Source organism: Anabrus simplex, chromosome 1 (assembly GCF_040414725.1).
Source record: "Anabrus simplex isolate iqAnaSimp1 chromosome 1, ASM4041472v1, whole genome shotgun sequence".
NCBI classification, from domain to species: Eukaryota; Metazoa; Arthropoda; class Insecta; order Orthoptera; family Tettigoniidae; genus Anabrus; species Anabrus simplex.
The window spans coordinates 1,147,046,875-1,147,059,960 of record NC_090265.1 but is presented as its reverse complement, the minus strand read 5'-3'; the positions used below and the strand labels follow the sequence as shown (position 1 = coordinate 1,147,059,960).

The window sequence follows — 13,086 nt, the reverse complement described above, 5'->3', positions numbered from 1 at the left end:
TGATAGAAAGGAAGGCACCAGGAGGGAGACTCAAGGGTAAGCACCAATGAGATGGCTTGACCAGATAAGAACACTCAATAGAAAGTCCTAAAGGCGGCTAAAGATGAATCGGCAAACTTTCCAACTACTTTTGCCATGTTATCACACCTTGTCAGGGGTATAAAAGAGAAAGAGAGCCAAACCATTACAGTATTTGTAGTCTCGCATGAGACCGTTGTCAACTTCACTTCTCCAACTTTGATGAAATATGATGGAGGTATTTCAAATTCAGAAAAAGACTATATTTTAAACTCAACATTGGCATTTTATTTAAAGACGACATAGAGCAGGGGTTTCTGCAAAGCCATATAATGCTGCCTGCGAGAGCATTTTAATAAATAATGTGAAGAATACTTACAAAATATTATTTTATAAGTTGTTCAAAAATGTATAAATTGTTATATTCGTTATAGACCCAAGTCCGAACTAGTTCATTCTTTAATATTATTTCCTCTTTTTTAAAATTCACTTCATCTGAATGGATTATTTTTCATTTTTAAAAATTTAAAATCCAAATTTCAGATAATAATGATTGATTTTTACGTCCCACTAACTACTTTTGATGTTTTTTTGGAGACGCCGAGGTGCCGGAATTTTGTTGCGCAGGAGTTCTTTTTCGTGCCAGTAAGTCAATCGACATGCCTTCGGAATGATCTAACATCGAACCTACCAACTTCAGAAGGCCAGCGCCTCAACCATCTGAGCCACTCAGCCTGGCTCCAAATTTCACTCTTTTATGCAATTGTAAAATAATATTTTACCTAATTAAAATTATCAAACCTTTATTTCAATTGAATTATGCACATTATTTTTTCATAATGGTACTTTTGTAGGCCTACTATATGCAGAATTTTACGAAAATTGGCCTATTATTTAAGTGCAGCCCGCAAACATGACTAAGGTTTCCAATATGACCCTTGAGCCCTTACAAATTGGAAACCCCTGATATAGAGCATTCGAAATGAAGTATTTCTGTCAGTGCACAACGGTTAGTGTTCCCACTCTATAACAAGTGCTATTGATGATGATGATGTGGGAGTTGTGGGCAAACCAATGGGCAGTTGAATTTCTAGGAAACAGAACTCAGAGAATTAGAGTAGGTGACGCATTACGTGATCCTGTAATGATTACGAGTAGGGTTTTGCATGGCAGTGTTATTGGATCATTATGTTTTCTTATATATATTAATGATATGAGTATGAACTGGAATAACAGATAAAGCTTTTTGCAGATGGTGCTATACTGCAAAGAGTAATAAAGAAGTTAGAGGATTGTGAGCGATGGCATAAAGACCTCGACAAATTTACAAGATGGACAGGAGACAATAGTATGGTGGTAAATGAGGTGAAAAGTCAGGTTGTGATTTTCATGAAGAAGAAATGTCCTCTCACTTTAAATTACATGTTGATGGATGGTTTAACATCACACTAAAATCACTTCAAGGTATTTGGCAACACAAGGAAAGGCAAGCGCTAGGACAGGGAAGGTAGTGGCCATGGCCTTTATTAAGGTACAGTCCCAGCATTTGCCTGGTGCAAAACTAGGAAACCACGGACAACCATCTTCCGGGCTGCCTATGGTGGAATTCAAACCCACCATCTCCCACATGCAAGCTCACAGAAAAGATCATTTCAAGTACCTAGGTGTTAATATAATGAAAGATCCTCATTGAAATATCACAGTCATGAGTTCTAAATAAAGATCTCATTTTGTTATGGGGATATTTAGAGGTTGTAGTAAGACTGTAAAGGACAGGGAATATAAGTCACTGGTAAGAGTATCATTCCAGGACATGAGACCTCACCAGTATTACTTAATTTTGCGAACAGAAAAAGATCCAAAGGTAAGCTGCATTATTTGTTCTGGGTGATTTCTGACAAAGGAGTAATGTGACAAAAATATTGCAGGCTTTGGCTGGGAAGGCCTGGGAGTAAGGAGAAGAGCTGTTCAACTATGCAGTATGTAGTTCCAATACAGGGTGTGCACAAACGATTTGAGCGGTTTTGTCAATTATTTCTAGCCATTTTATTAGAGATATGGTGATGGTGTTTGATGTTGTAAGGCAAGTATCCCTCAAAGTTTTGTTTTGTTTGAATAGCCCTCCATACATTGTGCTTCTCCAAACACCCGCGAGAGCACAACAGTTGCAACAACTGGCAGACATGTTGCGTCTTCTACTCCAACAGTTACAAAGGCGGCGACTAACAGTGAAAAAGCGTATGATGTTCTGGAATTTCATTCCAACCAATCTGAGACAACCATGTGACAAAACTTTAGAACAAAGTATCAGAAAGATCCACCCAGTGTCAACTCCATTCACCAATGTTATGAACAGTTAAAAAACACGGGATGTCTGTGAAAGGGAAAATCAACAGGCCGGCCTAGTGTGCCTGAAGAAACGGTTGAGCGTGTGTGATGCAGTTTTGAATGTAGCCTGCGAAAGTCAACTCGTCGAACGAGCAGGGAAATGAATATGCCTCGTTCGACCATTTGGAAAGCCGGAAGGAAAAGATTGCAGATGCGCCCTTACCATTTGCATCTGCTCCAAGCATTGTCGCCAGCTGACAAAGTGAACCGTTTTGAGTTTTGTACAAGTTTTCAGGAGAGTATGGAAGATGATGAATTTTGTGACAACCTTGTCTTCAGTGATGAAACAGCATTTCTTCTGAGTGGTAAAGTTAATGGGCACAATGTATGAATTTGGAGGACTGAAAATCCCCATACCTGTGTGCAGTACGTCCATGACTCTCCCGAGCTCAATGTTTTCTGTGCCATCTCCAAATTTAAAGTTTATGGTCCCTTCTTCTTCACTGAAAAATCCATTACAGGGCACATCTACCTGGATATGCTGGAGAATTTGCTCATGCCACAGTTAGAGACCGATAGCATGAACTTCATCTACCAACAGGATGGTGCTCCACCTCATTTCCATGTTGATGTTTGTGACTTTCTGAACAGCAGACTTCCAGAAAGATGGATCGGTTGTATCAGGAATGAAGATCATGCCATCATGTCATAGCCTCCATGCTCTCCTGACCTCTCTTCTTGTGACTTCTTCATATGGGGTTATGTGAAAGACACAGTTTTTACGCCACCATTACCGGTTGATCTAACAGCACTGCGGGCCCGCATCATCAACGCCTTTGGTCAAATTGACAGCGACATGCTACGTCGGGTGTGGGATGAACTTGACTATAGAGTTGATGTGTGTAGAGTCACTCATGGAGCATATATCGAGCACTTGTAGGCTCATAACAAATTTTGTGAGTTTTTCTGTCTGTCTATATAATTTTGTAATGTTACAACAAATAATAAACAAACAGGAATTGTTTGAAACTGCTCCAATCACTTGTGCGCACCCTGTATAATTGGTCTGTTACTGGATACTATAATTTTTTTTTTCCAGCTAACTCATTCTTGGTTGCCAAAATTTCACCCCAATGTGCCAATGTTTCCTCATAGTGCCATGCTGATTGATCTTTAGCCAGCTGCAAGGCTTTGAATGAGGACTTTCCAATGAGTGTTCTTATCTGATCAAGTCATCTCATTGGAGTATATATGTATATACGTTGGAATTCAAAAGAAACAATACATGCAAATATTTGGTTATAAGAACAGGAATTAGGGATTGGAATAATTTATCAAGAGAAGTGTTTGATAAATTTACAACTTATTTGAAATCATGGTGAAATACAGCAGGAATGCATGGTTGAAGTGGCTTCATAGAGTAATAGGATTACTGTGGAATGTTTTAGTAAGGTATTGTCGACTGGACTAATTACACCCATCTATATTCTAGGGAACAGGAAGGATTACAACACAACACCCATAGAGGTATTTCATTGATCAGTATACCAGGCAAGGTATTCGCTGGCAGTTTGCAAAGGAGAGTCTGACTCGTTGGCTGAACGGTCAGCGTACTGGCCTTCGGTTCAGAAGGTCCCGTGTTCGATTCCCGGCCGGGTCGGGGATTTTAACCTTAATTGGTTAATTCCAATGGCACGGGGGCTGGGTGTATGTGTTGTCTTCATCATCATTTCATCATCATTTCATCCTCATCACGACGTGCAGGTCACCTACGGGTGTCAAATAGAAAGACCTACACCTGGCGGGCCGAACCTGTCCTGGGATATCCCGGCACTAAAAGCCATACAACATTTCATTTGCAAAGGAGAGTGTAATCAATGATTGAGAGGAAGTTGAATGAAAAACCAGTGTGGTTTCAGATCACAGAGGAGTTCTCAGGGCCAGATTTCCAGTATACACCAGGTAACTGAAAATTACTATTGAGAGAAATAGACAGTTATGTTTATGTTTTGTAGATCTTGAGAAGGAATATAACAGAATACCAAGGGAAAATATGATGGCCGTACTGAGGGATTATAGGATTAAGGGTAGATTATTCCAATGTCCAATAACGGACCGTTATATTGGTATTATAAATTTACTCATTCAGGACAAATATTTTAGGTCCCTATGGGAATCAACATCTACATCATTATTCCAATCAGTCAAAGATATTTTTTGTTGACAATTGGGCTACAGTGAGAATTGATGTTAGAATTAGTTTTTGGTTCAAGGTACTTAGAATGGACTCCAGTCAAAACTATTTTTACACTGGTCAGTTTTCAGACTGACTTTGCTGTACAGGAGTGAAAGTTGGTGGACTCAGGATATCTCATTCAATATTGGCAGTAACAGATGCTAAAGTAGTGAGAATGATTGCTGGGCAAATAGGTGGTAGAGTAGGATACTTGAATGACCTGCATAAGCAGAAACGTATAAAGAAGAAGAAGAAGAAGAAGAAGAAGAAGAAGAAGAAGAAGAAGAAGAAGAAGAAGAAGAAGAAGAAGAAGAAGGACTTGGAAATAAGAGTTAAAGGGTAAGTTCGAAATTAACTTGATACATAAAGTGGGCTTCTGTGGTGGGGTCATGTGAGGAAAAGAGGAATCTAGGCAGTGATGTGAAGAGAACAAGAAAAAAGTAATAGGTCTTGATTACAGTTACTTGAGAAATATTTTACTCAGTACAATTACAAATGCTTTTTTTAAAGTAATCAGTAAAATTACGATTACTTTACAGAATGTTAGTCTTAAGGAAAGGAAATTACAGAGTGCAAAATGGATCAGAATTCTACCAACAAGTAAGAACACTTTTATGGGATGACTTGATTCCAAAATTGCCAAACTGATGATGTTTAACAGCTATTTCAAACTAATATTGACCTATGGTATTAAAGCATGCACCCTCACAAAAAGAGATTCATCAAGACTGCAAGCATCAGAGATGAAATTTCTTAGATACCATCCAGAAGACCAAGATGGACAAGTTAAGAAATGAAGAGGTGAGGAAAGAAGCCAGAATAAAGATATCCCTATTAGACTGAATCGGCACATCCAGACTACGGTGGTACGGGCATGTGATGGAGCCTACAAGAACAGCCAGGATAAGTTTGGAAAGACAGGTGGAGGGGAAAGACCTGCAGGAAGACCTAAAACACGATGGATGGACATGATCAAGTTTGATCTAGTTACCAGGGGATGGACAGTTGTATATGGAAGAGGAAGAAGTGGAAGAGGGTCATAAATAGTACCCGGAAAACTGGAAATGTACAATGATGATGATGAAGGAAATTGCTGACTATTTTTTCGCTTAGGTGTGGAATAAATCAAAAGTTCACAAGGAAAAGGAATTTATTACTTCATTTTGTGTGGGTTTTTTTTTTTTTAGCACAGAGGCACTGAGTGACTATCATCATTAGGTGAGACTAAACATGATACCTTGGATCTTTCTTCATAATTTTTATTTTAGTTAATGACTTTTATCATTTGCAATTATTTTCCATTTAATAATTTTATTGATTTTAGTCCCATTAATTACTTTTATGGTTTTTGGAGACACCGAGGTGTCAGAATTTTGTCCAGCAGGAGTTCCTTAATGTGCAAATAGATCTACCAAAATGAGACTGACATACCACTGGACTGAGCCAGGAATGAACCTGCCAAGTTGGTCTCAGAAGGCCAGCTCTCTATCGTCTGAGCAACTCAGCCTGGCGATTTTCCATTTACTTTACAAATAAATCAATTGGTTCCTAAAATTCTCATCATTAATCCTTGACATCTTAAAGGGGGAGGGGGGAGTGGGGGGCGGAAGTACATACATCTTTGCATTTACTGGAAAGACGTTCTATAGAGGAACTTAAAGGAATGCTTGAGTTTAATTTTAAGAACATTGTTGGAATATCTCTGGAAGTACTGGAGAAGTAAGAAAGTACCTCATTCAGAACTGGTAAAGCTACCGGTTCTGCTGTAGTAGAACTGAAAAAGTTATCTTCATTATAATTTATTTTTTCACATCTCTGCCTCTGTGTTATGTATATCAATTTCCTACAACCACATAAACTACAATTTTACATAACCAGGCATAAATGAGGTGTGCTGAAACAGATGCTGCATAAAATTTCCATTTTTTTAAAGATACTCTATTTCTACAACAATTCAAGGGGTGTCCAACTAACAGTCAAAAAGACTCTAGTGCACACTCACCAGTCTTACCTTCAATAATATGCATTTTTTCTTCTTCTGTTGTTCTTTCTTCAGCTAAAATAACTTCCTCTGAAACATAAAAGAAATTCCAGTTAAATTTTATGTTATTCATGAAAAATTTCAAATAGAATCAAAAGGGGAGAAAATATTACTTCAGCATATGTCAACAAGATATCGTATTTACCTGTGTAATTCCCGCCCCCTCCCCCCACCCGTAAATTTTGAAATGGAAATTTGGGGGAAAATAAAAATTTGTATAATTTTTCTGCCATGATAAGGTACATATTTTTCATGATCAATGTGCTTTCTCTGTATGTTTTTTTTTACAATTTGTGTAGTTGTGAAAATATTTAGGCTACTGTTATATGGCCTTTTTTAAAAGCATAACATTTTACATTGATTAACACATTGGAGATGGCCATATAAGAATGTGCTACCCTCCAGAAATCACAAGATTTTTAATGGTTTTTGAAATTTTTTCAATGCGACGGTAAGCTATGATTATAACTTATGGAATATTTTGAAAGATCACACTTTCTTTTACACAAAAATGAGTTTTAATTATCATAATAGTGCAGCAATTTTTAAATAGAAATTTATGAAAATAATAAGTTTTACAAACTAAAAAAAAATCTGACGCAGTTATGGATGCCAGTTTGATTAATATTTCACTATCTGCCTAATATTGTGGACACATCTACTGAAACACACTAATACAAATTCTAACCTAATTAGTCAACTGGCATCAATATCTTTGTTTACAACCAGTAATTTGCTTTCCCACTGTTCGTTGTTTGATGACGAGGTTGCATCGAGTTGCTGCAGGTACACGGGAAACACCCACATTTTTAGAAAGCGATATAAAACAGTATTACTGAACCCACTTCAGGAAGCGGTATAAAACTACATTACACTTCACACCAATTTGAAATTAGCTCAGTATCAATATTTACTTGCCCGAAGCACCAGAATCATCATGTTTACTTGGTGTGTAATTGTTATCCTCATCCTCATTTTCAGAACTCGTGTCTTCTGTAAGAACATCCTTTATTGATTCGTTGTCGAAATGTCATACACTTGAATTAGGCATGCTAAATATTCACAAGAATTACACAAACAAGCCTGCCTCTTGAACACACACTCTTCCTGTCAGCATGTACCAAACGTACTTTTCCTACCCATTTCACATCTGAGAGTCAACGATGACGCAGCCCCAGGTTATGTAGAAACGTGGCTGAGTTATCAATGCCTTGAAAGAAGAGCTCCCGACTTATGCTCATAACTAGCACATTTTATGCTTATAGAAGCATTCAACAAGCCTCCGTGGCTCAGGCGGCGATGCGCCGGCCTTTCACCACTGGGTTTCGGGGTTCAAACCCTGGTCAATCCATGCGAGATTTGTGCTAGACAAAGCAGAGGCGGGACAAGTTTTTTCTGGGTACACCGGTTTTCCCTGTCATATTTCATTCCAGCAACACTGAATCATTTCATTTCATCAGTCATTTATTAATCGTTACCCCAGAGAAGTATTACATACTATCCACTTCATTCTGTTTCGATATTGTAATCAAGATAACGATTAAGTAAAAGGTTCTACCTGATCGATACTTTTTTATTATTTAGCCTAAATAATTATTTAGCCTAAATAATAAATAGGCTAAATAATAAAAAAGTATCGATCAGGTAGAACCTTTTACTTAATCATTATCTTGACCCCAGAGGAGTGCGGCAGGCTTTGGCAGCCAGCACAATTCCTATCCCCGCCGCTAGATGGAGGATCCACTCATTCCATTCCTGACCTGGTCGAATGACTGGAAACAGGCTGTGGATTTTCAGAAGCCTTCAACAGTATCCTAGTGAAGTCACAGCTCGCTGAAACGGTAGCTACTATCTTTTAGCTACAGTGAAAACATGCCCGTAGATTCTCCGAGCTCCATCAGCAGCAATGAAATAGTGCACCCATAGTTTTTACGAGTGGTGTCTCCAATGTGTTAATACAAGAAATATGTACCTACTGATGTGCAATATGATGTGGCTAGACACTGAGAGAGAGAGAGAGAGAGAGAGTGTGTGTGCGCGCGCACGTGCGTGCGTGTGTGTTTGTTTGTTTGATTGATTCTTTCTTTAGCATATGGTTTTTAGTGCCAGGAATTTCTGAGGACATGTTTGGCTTGTCTAGTGCAGGTCTATTTGACACCCAATGGGCAACCTGCATATCTGGGTGTGACATGATGATGAGATAAGGAGAGGGTGAAACGTGGCATTCGCACATTGCCTACTCCTGTTGAACAACACCAAGGAGTCTGTCTACTCAAGGCTTAATATCACCATCTAACAAACAAATCATCAACAGCATCATATGCCCTCACTCCATATGAACACTGTGGAGAGGTTTGGAATCGATCCCAGTCATTTGGCACACAATCTAGTAATTAGAAATTGTATACCACCAATCCTCTTACCCTGCTGTCCAACATTCTAATGGTGAACATTTTTTTTCCTCCAATGGGACTCAAACCAGCTAATCATGGTGTCAGACCATTAAAGAATTGATGCCTTTATGATCCATGATGGGTTAGCATCAACACTGCAGTAAAGGGACATCTCGGCAAGCTACCCATAGTGTTGGTCTATGCAAGTACGCTTGTAGTAACCACATGGGGATGCGCACTTGGTCATAACATATATGGGTCTCTGTGCAAATTATATTTATGTACGTAAGTGAATAGTGGTTAGCAACGGAATTTATAACACACAGTTCATAAATTAACAGCAATTGCACTCTCAGATAATAATGACAATGTGCTGCAGCATCATGAGTTTTGTGCACAGTCATCATATGCATGCTATGGCCATAAATGAAAAGAACAGCTGCATTGTGCCTTTTCATTTCAGGGACCAAAATTAGGCCAGTATCCAAAAAGTGGCAAAAACCTATTAAAATATGTAACTGGATTAAGAAATGAAATGCTACAGTTAAAGGCACTGGACATCACAGAGAAAAGCGATATAGGAATGTCACAGTTTAAAAGAAGCAGAGGAAGAGTGTGTAGATTTACGAAGAGGAACAATCTTTCTCTTTGAACGAGGACATATCTGCATAAATGACTGCTGAAAGACCACACTGAAAAAGTGATAGAATTCCATAATATTTTAGATTCAAAATTAAATTCAGATAATTTTCTTTCTGCTCATTTTCTGAGGTTCAAAAATGTGGGGAAATTACATGAGTAAATACTTTATATAGATTTCAACAGTAGGCGTTACATTACATTACATTACATTACATTACATTACAGAACAGAACAGAACAGTAACGTGAGAATAAACTTTTTATAATAAGGTATACCCATGACCAACCACTAGGAACAGGCTGATGGAAGAGATAAATCTGAACATGACCACCTACTAGTATGATAAATTATTCCTTCATTAAAAAATAAAAGCATCAAAATGTTTGAAATGGAGGTTACTGGTTTCAGGACTGAGAATGTTTATACTAAGAATACACTGCTTTGTTAATCTAATAACATAGCATCATTTCTACCATCTACTGGTACAGAAGCAGGTAATTTATCCACCATGTAAAAGGTCATTTCTGATTGATGACTTCCAAGCAATGCTAGCAGCATAAATCTCAGACACCTGACAGTTAAATTATCAGGCATTTTGAGGGTCAGATAAAATCTTTACCTCACTAATATCTCCAGAAAGGCTTTCCTTATACCCAAGATCACATGAAGAGACTTTTCACAAAATCTCAACAGGACAAAAAGTGTAAATTCCAATAAGTTTAGACCCTTATTCAAACAATCACTCATAGATAGACCTCTACTTTTCTTACAGAATGCATCAAACACGGATTGAAATTGCACCATCATTTAACACTTCTACCATCTCATCTTACTCATCTAATAAGCTTCACACTCACTGAATTAAGTCCTTTTTCTGCAAAATTCTTTCTATCCCTCAGGTAAACCTTCATTTACGATCACAGTTTACTGAACGCAATCCATAGCAGCTGATCATTTCTTCTTTTGATTTTTACTCAATAAGTTCTGTTGTACCAAGCACTCATATTTTCCAGAGTCCAGACACACGTCAACTATGAGTCTACATTGTAATAATATTGTTAGACCTACAGCACCAGAAGCTATATTCTTTTCTTAGTAAGTGTGTGTCCATTACTACCAAGCCAAGCAATGCCTGTATAACCACCAGACCACAAAATAATTCCTGCATTCTGCCCATAAACAATTTCCCAGCTGCATTTCATCAAATAAGTATTTCAATTTCAAGGCACCCATTTCTCAGATCATTGATCACTATATTCTTACATTTCAGTTTCATAACATAAGCCCTTGTATTGATTCTTGGGATAGAATTGCAGATGGAAGTGTGTTCCAAAGCTTCTAGCTTACAAGAATAATTCTATGTCAAATTCATCTGATAATACTAAAAGGGTTTTCTTTTTGAAGAAATTAAAAAGTACCTGAAACAAATACTTTGAACAATTCAATGGAGGTTCTTTTAAGAATATGTGACTGCTGCAATCCAGTATCAATTGCTCTTACTGGCTGCTGGCCATATTTGGTACAACTTCTAGAAATCTGAGTGTAATGCTACAACACTACTCACTTTCTCTGCGCCCAGACGTTCTTTCAAATTATCACTACTTACCTCATCACTCTTAGCAGGTAAATCCAGGCACATTATGACACTGTTTCTTGCCACAGATCATACACCATGAATAATCTTGCAAGCATCAGATCAGTATCCTTGTTTTAAACACACAAAGCATGCTTCCCTCATTCTTAATGTTTTTTCTTTTCTTGTAAGTGCATAAATGTATATGCAGCAGTGTAGCAAAATAAAACTACTACTATCACTGACTACTCTTACATATTTTTCACTTAACACACACACTATATGGGGAGAAATATATACACAATAATTTACAATCAATCCACAAAGCAGTATCATTACGACTGATCTACGACAATAACATCAACAACATCACAACTCCTGCTCTCCCGTAATTGTCTTCACAATACCAACATCACATCACTACAACAACTCGCTCTCTAATCTTCAAATGACTACTTAAAATAATTTATTAACTAAACTGAACTGAACTGAATTCATACAAAATACACGGCAGTTCATGACTGATCCACCATTGTAATATAGTAACAACACTACAACCTCTTGAACTCAACTTAGTTACTCTTACAACTCACAGCATCTAGACTCAACACTTTATATATGTATATATTCTGGCTATGGATCTGGATAATTCTGTTTTCTTACAAAATAGTATTAATACGAGATACATGAGGAGCTTCTGTAGCTCAGACAGCAGCGCATCGGCCTCTCACCGCTGGATACCGTGGTTCAAATCCCGGTCACTCCATGTGAGATTTGTGCTGGACAAAGCAGAGGTGGGACAGGTTTTTCTATGGGTACTCCAGTTATCCCTGTCATCTTTCATTTCAGCAACACACTCCATTCTCATTCCATAACATATCTATCAGTCATTAATAAATCACCTTGAGAGTGGCAACCCCATTGTACTAAGGAGCCTATATATGGTTCATTCATTACATCCCTGACCCGGTCAACAACTGGAAAACAGGTTGTAGCTTTTCATTTTCACGAGATACATGAAAGGTTCTACCATTCACATCCAGAAGTACTTGGTATGTTCCTGTTCTAGAATTATCTCGAAACAAGTTTCTAGTAACACTTAGAATTCTATACAGATATCCTTGGTACATCAAGGCTCCAAAGTTCACTTATGTCAACACACATAGAACTTAAAGCTTTCTGGGCAACTTGGAAAAAAAAAAAAAAAAAAATTACAAGTGTTAAGCATGATGTAACCTCAATTCAAAGTACACATGCAACTAGCAGTTTTGAGCAGAACTTAGAAAACATGAAAGATTATTTACACATGGTAAACATAACCTAATCTATAAAACATGAGCTAGAATAAATACACATGATTAAACCTAAATACATAATCTAGCCTATAACATATGATCTTTTCTTTTCGGTGATACACACATGTAACCTCACTTGTGCCAATATAACTAATACCTAACTTAACACAATTTTGCACTTTTTGATGACACTTCCCAGGCCATAAATTTTACCTTAGCTCAGATTCTTCACCCATCGTTCCTTCTGGATCTGGCTCCTCCTCTGGTTCAGCGAGCTCTGTTTCCTATTCATCTTGACTGGATACACATCTAAGATTGTTGGTGATATACCTTCATCTGCTTCCCCTCCAGCTGGAACAGGTTCCCTTGCTGCCTCTGGTTCATCCTGGACTATCAGCAATTGTTTCACTGGTCACTGCTCCATTGCATGGAACTTATCCAGAGGGGTGGTTCTCAGCAACTACATCCCAGTTTCCTCCTCATCATGGCTGGACTGCCCTGTGTCTGGGGTCATCTGTATCGCACATCATCTACCTCTCCTCCAGCTGGAATATATTCCG

At 38.0% G+C, this 13,086-nt stretch overlaps 1 protein-coding gene across 1 annotated transcript in view; it reads right to left on the bottom strand.

Moving 5' to 3' along the window:
* cac (cacophony) overlaps positions 1-13,086 on the bottom strand; it is a 778,098-nt gene that overhangs the window by 542,729 nt on the left and 222,283 nt on the right. The window contains 1 exon segment of the mRNA XM_068225468.1: positions 6,594-6,653. Within this exon segment, the coding sequence (XP_068081569.1) occupies positions 6,594-6,653 (60 nt within the window).